Source organism: Pan troglodytes, chromosome X, assembly GCF_028858775.2.
Source record: "Pan troglodytes isolate AG18354 chromosome X, NHGRI_mPanTro3-v2.0_pri, whole genome shotgun sequence".
Classification (NCBI taxonomy): Eukaryota; Metazoa; Chordata; class Mammalia; order Primates; family Hominidae; genus Pan; species Pan troglodytes.
Window position 1 is genome coordinate 68,207,408 of NC_072421.2, and position 9,972 is coordinate 68,217,379.

The 9,972-nt window shown below is 46.1% G+C and overlaps 1 protein-coding gene across 3 annotated transcripts in view; it reads left to right on the top strand.

The window, feature by feature from the left end:
• Positions 1–7,665, top strand: part of KIF4A (kinesin family member 4A) — a 129,002-nt gene extending 121,337 nt beyond the window's left edge. For all 3 annotated transcript variants that reach the window (XM_016943591.4, XM_016943593.4, XM_016943592.4), the window contains 3 exons: positions 4,723–4,839; positions 6,501–6,623; positions 6,902–7,665. In XM_016943591.4, coding sequence (XP_016799080.2) covers positions 4,723–4,839; positions 6,501–6,623; positions 6,902–7,105 — 444 coding nt within the window. In that variant the 3' untranslated portion in view covers positions 7,106–7,665. The remainder of the gene's footprint in view (positions 1–4,722; positions 4,840–6,500; positions 6,624–6,901) is intronic.
• The last annotated feature ends 2,307 nt before the right edge of the window (positions 7,666–9,972 follow it).

A 9,972-nucleotide genomic window follows, 5' to 3' on the forward strand; every position in this document is an offset into this window, starting at 1 on the left:
AAGGCAGGTGAGATTCTTTACCCTCATGAAACTGGTATTCTTGTGGGGAGAGACACATAGTAACCAGAAAAATAAAATAATTTTAGATAGTGATGAGTGAAAAAGAAAAGAAAATATAGTGAAGTCATAGAGAATGTGGGATGGGAAAAGAGCACTTTAGATGAGTGCTTGGGGCCAGGCGCAGTGGCTCACGCCTGTAATCCCAGCACTTTGGGAGGCCGAGGTGGGCGGATCACTTGATGTCAGGAGTTCAAAACCAGCCTGGCCAACACAGCAAAACCCCATCTCTACTAAAAATATAAAAATTAGCCGGGCGTGATGGCGCACGCCTGTAATCCCAACCACTCAGGAGGCTGAGGCACAAGAATTGCTTAAACCTGGCAGGCAGAGGTTGCAGTGAGCTGAGATCTTGCCACTGCACTCCAGCCTGGGAGACAGAGCAAGACTCCATCTCAAAAAAAAAAAAAAAAAAAGAGTGCTTGGGTAGGCCGGGCACGGTGGCTCATGCCTGTAATCCCAACACTTTGGGAGGCTGAGGTGGGAGGACTGCTTGAGGTCAGGAGTTAAAGACCAGGCTGGGCAACGTAGCGAGACCCCATCTCACTAAAAACAATTTTTTTTTAAAGAAGAGTGCTTGTGGAGCTCTCTCTGAGAAGGAAATATCTAAGCTGAGGCCTAAACAGTGAAGAGCAAGTCAGGAAAAGCATCAGAAGAACATTTCAGGAAAAGGGAACAGAAAATGTAAGACCTCAGGGCAGGAATGAGCTTAGTATCTCAAGGAACAGCTAAAAAGGCCAGTGTGACTAGAATGTATCAAGCATAAGCTACAGTCAGGGGATGGGTAGTCAAGGGCCAGATCATGGAGGGCCTTGTCAGTCGTGGTACAGTTTAGATTATATTTCTATACAAGGATATCTACTGCAACATGATTTATAATAGTGAACAATTTCTTTCAAAACAATCTTAATATTTAACATTAGGGGACTGGTTAAATAAATCGACATTATCCCCATGAGGAAATATATACAACTATTAAAGTCAAGTTTTTTGATTTTCAAATTTTGTAAAGTGATATATATTATTCTGCTAATCAGAAAAAAAATGTTATTGTGGTTTCTACAGAGCAACTACAGAGCAAAGGTGATGGTTCTCATATGAAAAAAACTTAAAGGCTTGAATTTGACTATAAGCTCAGTATGAATCCACAAAGATGTGACAGGAAAAATAAAGCAACTGATTTTAGGCCTCATGAACAGGACTACTGGGTCCATAACAAGGGAGGTGTTTATCACAGTCCACCTCACAGTGGCCACACCACATTTAGAAAGTTGTGCTCATTTCTAGATCTCACAATTGAAGAACTTTGACAAATTGGTGTATAGTCAAGGTGGTGAGGATACATGAGAACCATGTCATGTGGCGAATCATTGAGGGAACTAGGTACATTTAACTTTGAGAGGATTTGGACAGAAGGGGACTGGGGAGTAAAAATTACGTTCAGGGTTTGAACAGTTATTCTATAAAAGTGGGGTTAAACTGATTCCATGTCATTTTAGATGGCAGAATTGGGTCCTATGATTAGAAGTTATATAGAAACTATTATCACCTCAGGATAAATAGAGCTTCAGATAATTAGACCAGGGATGTTAAGAGGGGCTTCATACATCAAACCAGTCTTTAGGTGGTCGCTGAGGTCTCTTCTCACTCTGTTCCTTCATCCTGTGAGCTCAGCCACCTCTGTCTTTTCAAAGCCAAGCTATCCCACTTTCTTCTACGATTTTTCTTATAGCATTGCTTCCTATAATTCTGATCACTCACCTCTTTTTTGTTTAACATCCTCTTTATAAAACATACACACTGACTTCCTGAATGTGTATACAAGAAAACATGCTTATTGATTAAACTGGTTTAATAAATGGAAAGCCCTTATAGCAGTGCCTGGCACACATTAATGTTAGCTATCACTACTGCAGCCTTGTTTATAAGAATGGAAAATGGCACTATCAGGAGAATGGGTAAATTGTGGCAACTTCATAGAGTGAAAATGAATGGAATTGAAGCTATATGTATCAACATATGTCATTTATACAAAGTTTAGAAACGTGTAAGACAATTTCTTGTTTTTGTTTTTTTTACAAAAACTCTTATGTGTGGCTAGGTGCTGTTGCTCACGCCTGTAATCTCAGCACTTTGGGAGGCTGAGGCAAGAGGATTGCTTGAGGCCAGGAGTTCAAGACCAGCCTGGGCAACATGGCGAGACCCTGTCTCTACAAAAACAAAAAATTAGCCAGGCATGGTGGCATGTGCTTGTGGTCTCAGATACTCTGGAGGCTGAGGCAGGAGGATCACTAAGTCAAAGAGGTTGAGGCTGCAGTGAGCTATGATTGTGCCACTGCACTCCAGCCTGGGTGACAGAGCAAGACCCTGTCTCCAAAAAAAAAAAAAAAAACTAATGTGGTAAGAGACATACATAGGAATGATAAACACCTAATTCAGGAGACTGTTTATCCCTGGAAAGGGGGAGGCAAATAGGATCAGGAAGGAGTGCATAGGAGACCTTGGTTATATCTGCATTTTACTATTAAGGGGGGTTAGTGGGGGCATGAGTGAGGTTTTTTATTGCTATTGTCTATGCTTTTGTACACATGAACAAAATTATGGTGCCCTAAAATAGGATGCATTATTTCTTTTTTTTTTTTTTTTTTTTTTGAGACGGAGTTTCACTCTGTCGCCCAGGCTGGAGTGCAATGGCATGATCTTGGCTCACTGCAACCTCAGCCTCCTGGGTTCAAGCGATTCTCCTGCCTCAGCCTCCTGAGTAGCTGGGATTACAGGCATGCGCTATGATGCCTGGCTAATTTTGTATTTTTAGTGGAGACGGGGTTTCACCATGTTGGTCAGGCTGGTCTTGAACTTCTGACCTCAGATGATCTGCCCGCCTCGGCCTCCCAAAGTGTTGGGATTACAGGCGTGAGCCACTGCGCCCAGCCAGGATGCATTATTTCAAATGGGATCCAATTGAGCCAGGGTACAATGAAATAATTACTCCCCATCTTTTCTGAACTCCAAATTTCTACCTGACTGCATTTGCTTTGGGACAGCCATTTCAAGCTGTTGACTCACAGAGCTTGCTTACACCTCAAATCCCTAGGCCCTTTTCTGCACAGTCTTTTTTTTTTTTTTTTTTTTTTTTTTTTTTTTTAGACGAGGTCTCACTCTGTCACCCAGGCTGGAGTGCAGTGGCGCGATCTCAGCTCACTGCAGCTTCCACCTCCCAGGCTCAAGTGATCCTCCCACCTCAGCCTCCTGAGGTTGACACCACGTCCAGCTAATTTTTTGTATTTTTGGTGGAGACAGGGTTTCAGCATGTTACCCAGGCTAGTCTCAAACTCCTGAGCTCAAGCGATCCACCCGCCTTGACCTCCCAAGGTGCTGGGATTACTGGCATGAGCCACCGCACGGTCTACTTTTAAGCTAGATCACTCCCCATGTTGTATTTATATGGCTGAGTTGAGGGGAACCTAAATACCAAACTTACAAACTTACTTTCTTTCTACTTTCACCCCTTAAGTCCAGCCTGTCAAAATATTTTTGAATTGTGATTCTTTTATCTTACATATTACTAATCCTTCCAGCTTTCTGTCATTGTTAGAGCTGATAAATATGCCTACCTTGTAGACTAGTTATGAGATTCAAATGAGATTTTGTATTTATGTACATGAAAGTACTCTGAAAACTGTAAAGTGCTATCAAATGTAAATGATTTTATTTCATATCATCAGTGATTTATCAAAATGTGTGAAGGACAAAGCCCAGGCTAACACTGGACAAAATGCAGAAATGTGAGCTGGATGAAAGTACAGCTTGGTAATTCTAAAAATACTGAGCAACTACACTTAGTTTTTAAATGTACTTAACTATACTACCATCCAGCTCACAGTGCTTCACTTTACCCATAAAGTTGTCATAAGAGTCTTTGTCAGTTGCCATGCATTATTATGCTATCCCTCTGATCTGTCCTTCAAGTATTCTGTCCAAAAGAAAATGGATTTTTCAGCCAGGCGCGGTGGCTCACGCCTGTAATCCCAGCACTTTGGGAGGCCAAGGCGGGCTGATCACCTGAGGTCAGGAGTTCGAGACCAGACTGGGCAACATGGTGAAACCCCCGTCTCTACTAAAAATACAAAAATTAGCCAGGTGGCCAGGCACGGTGGCTCACACCTGTAATCCCAGCACTTTGATAGGCCGAGGCAGGTGGATCGCCTGAGGTCGGGAGTTCAAGACCAGCCTGGCCAGCATGGTGAAACCCTGTCTCTACTGAAAATACAAAAAGTAGCCGGGCATGGTGGCAGGCACCTGTAATCCCAGCTACTCAGGAGGCTGAGGCAGGAGAATCACTTGAACCTGGGAGGCGGAGGTTGCAGTGAGCGGAGATCGTGCCACTGCACTCCAGCCTGGGTGACATAATAAGACTCCATCTCAAAGAAAAAAAGAAAAGAAAAGAAAATGGATTTGTCTGGCAAGACTTGTTCTCTTTAAACCTATGACGGTTCTTGGTGATTATTGTTTCACCAAAGAAGAGAGGACTAAGGAGATTGAAGCTTGGTAGATAATAGTACTTTCCATTTTTTTTCTAGAAAAGCTTGCAAATGAAGGGAAGTCATTTTAAACTAGTCTTCTAACCCTTTCAGTAATGTGTCTTTCTGCAAACCTGTTTTGCAGTGTTCCTGCAAGGGCTGGTGTGGAAACAAGCAGTGTGGGTGCAGGAAGCAAAAGTCAGACTGTGGTGTGGACTGTTGCTGTGACCCCACAAAGTGTCGGAACCGCCAGCAAGGCAAGGTAGGATCAGTGCTGTTTCCTCTCCCCTTCCCTTCAGACCTTCCACTAGTTTCCACCCTCTTTTTCTGCCTTCCATCCTGAAACCTGGAGTCTCCTGCATAGCTCTTCCAACCCTTCTCCTTCCCTCTGCACCCAGAAAAAGAGACAGACAGTTCACTTCTCAATCCTTTTTCCTTGCTGCTTGCCTGTTCACATACCCCTTTCAGAAACCACAGCACTTCCCAGGAGATTCCCAGGTATAGAGCTCTCCACCCCCAGGCTTGGCTGTAAAGTTTCTGTACTGTTTTTGAGATGACAAAGACAAGAAAGCAGGCATTCACAGGCATAGAGACATGCAGGATCAAATTAGTCCAGAGGTTTAACTGGAACTGTAAGAGCCACGTACTGAGGTAGCAGCTTCCAGGAAGTTAATCCTTTTGACATCTCGAGACATTCGTTACCTAGACTCTCTCCATGGCAACCAGCTAGCTATTCCATGGCTCTAGAAAAAGACCCACAGGAACCAGGCCTTTCTAATAGTCACTGTTGTAAAGCAAGTTAACCTAAATGTCCTCTTAATATTGCTCCCAGGAATAGCAAACTCAGGAAAACCAAATGTTCCCTGGGAAGAGCAGCACCAAGCAGGTCAGATCCCTATACCTGCCTTACACCTACCTGTGCAATAGCAAAAATGCATTACTACAGCTCTATATGTGATATACAGTAATTCTAGCAAGCACAATCTAATGATGATTCATCATGCATTTCTTGAACATCCACATGTGAAGAGTTTCAACCTGCATCTTCTATTAAAAAGACCTCTGGCCGGGCACGGTGGCTCACGCCTGTAATCCTAGCACTTTGGGAGGCCGAGGCGGGCAGATCACGAGGTCAGGAGATCAAGACCATCCCGGCTAACACAGTGAAACCCCGTCTCTACTAAAAATACAAAAAAATTAGCCAGGCGTGGTAGTGGGTGCCTATAGTCCCAGCTACTCAGGAGGCTGAGGCAGGAGAATGGCGTGAACCCGGGAGGCGGAGCTTGCAGTGAGCTGAGATCGTGCCACTGTACTCCAGCCTCAGCGACAGAGCGAGACTCCATCTCAAAAAAAAAAAAAAAAAAAGACTTCTAACATAGATAGGCAAGCTAGAAGTCAGCTAAGAACTGTAGAAGTAGCAGAGACCTTAAGGATCCTCTATTCCTGTGGTTTTTCAGTTTGCGTTCAAGAGTCATGTAGTAGCTCCATGAAAGGGCCTCCAGGCAGAGGGGCATGACCCCTTCCTCCCTCCTCCCATCTCTATCTGTCTCTCTCTCGGACTCAGTTTCCTTAACTGAAAGGAACACCCAGTATGGATGCTAAAAGAGATATTGCAAATTGTAGAGAGGGGGAGTTTAGTCAAACAAATGACCAAGGCTTGTCTTTGCTTTAAACCTGGCCTTGTGAGATGTCCCATGCAACTACCTAGTCTTTGCCTTCAGAGGCCACCTACAGGCATTGCTCCATTCCTTCAGGGACAGAGCGTGTCAAACACTATGACCTCCCCAAGCAGGGCCTCCCTAAGACTTGCTTCAGCTGACTAATCAGGCACTTAGAGCTGTTACCTCTTTGTTGAATGGGAGCAGACTGATTTTGTAAACCTGGCAGCCAAATTTATAATATGCCTGTCTGCTTGATTTTCAGGATAGCTTGGGCACTGTTGAACGGACCCAGGATTCCGAAGGCTCCTTCAAACTGGAGGATCCTACCGAGGTGACCCCAGGATTGAGCTTCTTTAATCCCGTCTGTGCCACCCCCAATAGCAAGGTAAGTGGGCTAAAAGGCAGGCATTGGAAAACTGGATTAGCGTCCTTCTCTGCATTATCTATGATAGACCAGTAGGAGAGAGGCAGGTGGAGTAAAGGTGTAATCAGCTTGCTGGGAACTAGGGATCGGGCATAGACTCTAGTCTGGTTTTTTCCATAGAATGATCTTAAAGAACACTTCATACTACTGGGAGTATGTCGAGCATCTATAGCAGCTCGGCTGGGCTGAGCTTCTGCCCCTTTCTAAAGTCTATTCATACCTGTCTCTGTCCCTCCTAGATCCTGAAAGAGATGTGCGATGTGGAGCAGGTGCTGTCAAAGAAGACTCCCCCAGCTCCCTCCCCTTTTGACCTCCCAGAGTTGAAACATGTAGCAACAGAATACCAAGAAAATAAGGCTCCAGGGAAGAAAAAGAAACGGGCTCTGGCCAGCAACACCAGCTTCTTCTCTGGCTGCTCCCCTATCGAAGAAGAGGCCCACTGAAGTTGGAGTCATCATCTCTACCCCCAGTCTGGCTTGGGAGATGCTTTCAGGTTGCAGCCAGAAGGGGTTTTTTAAATGACTTCTCTGGATTTCAGGTTTCTTGCTGTTGAAAAAAGGAACAAAGCGTTACTGAAAAGAAGGTAACCTTTGTTGGATGTGGGCCTTAGCCTCCAGGTCCAGACTACTACTCTTATGTTCTCCAGAAGGGTGCTAAGTCACCTACTGAAGAGAGAACCAACTGACTTTCCTATTGACTCATCAGGAACCAGTCCTCAGTCTGGTCAAGTTGTTTCTTATTTGTGAGCAGTTCAGGCTATCTCCTGATGGGGATGAGGCCAAGGCTTTCTTATCTTTTGGTTGTCTCTGCTTAACGGAGGAGCCTGGCCTAGGATGGAGGCCTGGCTTAGATCTTTCATTCCACCTCAGGAATGAGGTTGTGATCTTTCCTGTCCTGACCCTCTCTGAATTATGTTTCAATAGTACTCTTGATTGTCTGCCATGTTGTTGAAGCAAATGAATTATTTTTAAATGTTAAGTAAGTAAATAAACCTTAGCCCGTCTACTGTTTGTGAAGATCCTTCTGTGCTAGAGGGAGAAATAAAATTTCAACCTGTGTTCCTCAGCCCCTGAGGAAGCTATTAAGGGGATTCATTACAAGCACCTGAGCCTCCCTGCCTTATTGTAGCTGCCCTCTTTCCCAGAGGGTATTGTGGAGTGTGATGTGTCTTTATGTTGCTGTGCTACCCTAGGAAATCAGAATCGCGTTAGCAAGGCCAGTGGCCTGACCTCCACTGTAGAACCTGCCTGGCTTCCAGATTTGGGAGGAAGAAACCGCATTTACTAACCATCTCCATGTTCTTGCCACAGTTTTATTTGTTCTTCATACACACACAAAAAGGTCAACATAGATAGATGTCCTTATTTTGCAGATGAGGAAACTGGGGTATAAAGAAGTTAAGTAACTTACCCAAAGTCACAAAGCTAGTGAGCAATAGAGCTAGGACCTGAATGCAGAGCTACCATCCAAGCTTCACTCTAGCCAACTCTCTAGAGTGCCAGCAGCAGCCACTTCTAATGCCCTGCAGCCTGATTTCTTAGCGTAGGAGGGGCGTTGCACCACACTGCTGTCCAGTCCCAGGACAGAACAGCACTGGCTCCTTGCATTCTCCTTTGAAAGATGCTTACGCCTTACAGTCTATCAGTGTTCTCTATCTCTGCTTAAAGCTAAAAGTGGGCCAGCCCTGGAATGCCATACTCAAGCTGCTGACTGGCCTTGTAGCCTTCTGAGGTAGGTGCTCACAAGCCCTGCGCTTCATATCCATGCATTCTGAATCCCAAAACCCTTCTCCCCAAAAAAGCTCCCAAACCATCCCCAAACACTCAAAAGCCAAGACTCCTCTAGAATCCACCAGAGCCCAAGCAAAAGAAATTGAGCAACAATCTGCCTAGAATGAAGCCTGCCATGGACTAGGTGACCTGCTGGTCCTCCCTGGCCTCCTGCCAGCAAGCAGCCCTGCTTCTCTTTGCATTTTAATGCCGAGGGAGCAAGGGAGCCTCTGCCATTGCCAACTAGAGCCTCTGGATACAATGGGAAGCCTGAGTGGGAGGGGGGCCAGCTCTTGGCATAAGAGAGCCAGTCTTCCTTCTCACTGTTTGAAATCCAGTGTGTGTTGGGGGAGGGGTAAGCAGGCTTATCCCCAGAGAAAACATCCTTTCCCACCAACACTGCACTAATAGCCCCCAGACCTCGAGTCACCGCATCAGGCGTAATGTAGAGGGAGAGGTCAACCAAGCCAGCCCCTGGCCCCCATCCCACCCAGACCCCTGTGCTTTAGCACTAAGCAAACTATAGTGTGCTAGCCAGCCCTTCCCTGCTGATGCTGATGCTATAGTAACAGCATCTTTTCTATGTGTTCATCTTCCAAAAGCCTGTGACCCCAATATACTCTACACTCCTCAAAAGATTCTTGGAAAGAGACTCATATGCCTTAGGGACAAGGCAGCAGAAATGACACAAGTCCTGAATGAGCATCTCCTGTCTGGAGTGATGAGGGAAGGTGGGAGAACTGCTAGTGTCACCCAGGATCCAGAAGGCCCACGGGGACCTCTGGTCCAGAAACGGCAACTTGCTATCCAGAGTTCAGGAAGTAGCTTGCAGCTTCTGTTGCCCAGGCTGGAGCACAGTAGCACAATCTCAACTCACTGCAGCCTCGACATCCTGGGCTCAAGCAATCCTCCCACATCAGCCTCCCAAGTAGCTGGGACAAATGACCAAGGCTTGTCTTTGCTTTAAACCTGGCCTTGTGAGATGTCCCATGCAACTACCTAGTCTTTGGTAGGTGCACACCATCATGCCTGGCTAATTTTTGTATTTTTTGTAGAGACGGGGTTTCACCATGTTGGCCAGGCTGGTCTTGAACTCCTGACCTCAGGTGATCCACCCGCCTCGGCCTCCCAAAGTGCTGGGGTTACAGGTGTAAGACACCGCGCCAGGCTGCAGCTTCTTATACATGCACCTTGCTGAATTAGAAGTAGGAGCTCAATAGGGGAGGGAGCCTAATGAATCAAGGCTGTATTCCCAGGGAGCTTGAGACTTGATGTTAGGCTTACACACACACACACACACACACACATGCCTTTCCAGTGGGCTGGCTGGGCCTCTTCTCCTCACTGCCAAGTTGCAAAGTTGTGTGGTCACCTCCCCCCCCCCCCACCAGCTTCCCGCCAGCCTGTGCCCTCAGCCCTCGCCTCCCTGAGCCAGGACAAAGCCCCGGCAGTGACTGGGAGGGGAACAGGAGGAGGGACAGAGGGATGGGAAAGCCTGCACAAAGGAATTCCTCACCCCAAGCCCCCTGACCGCCAGCGAG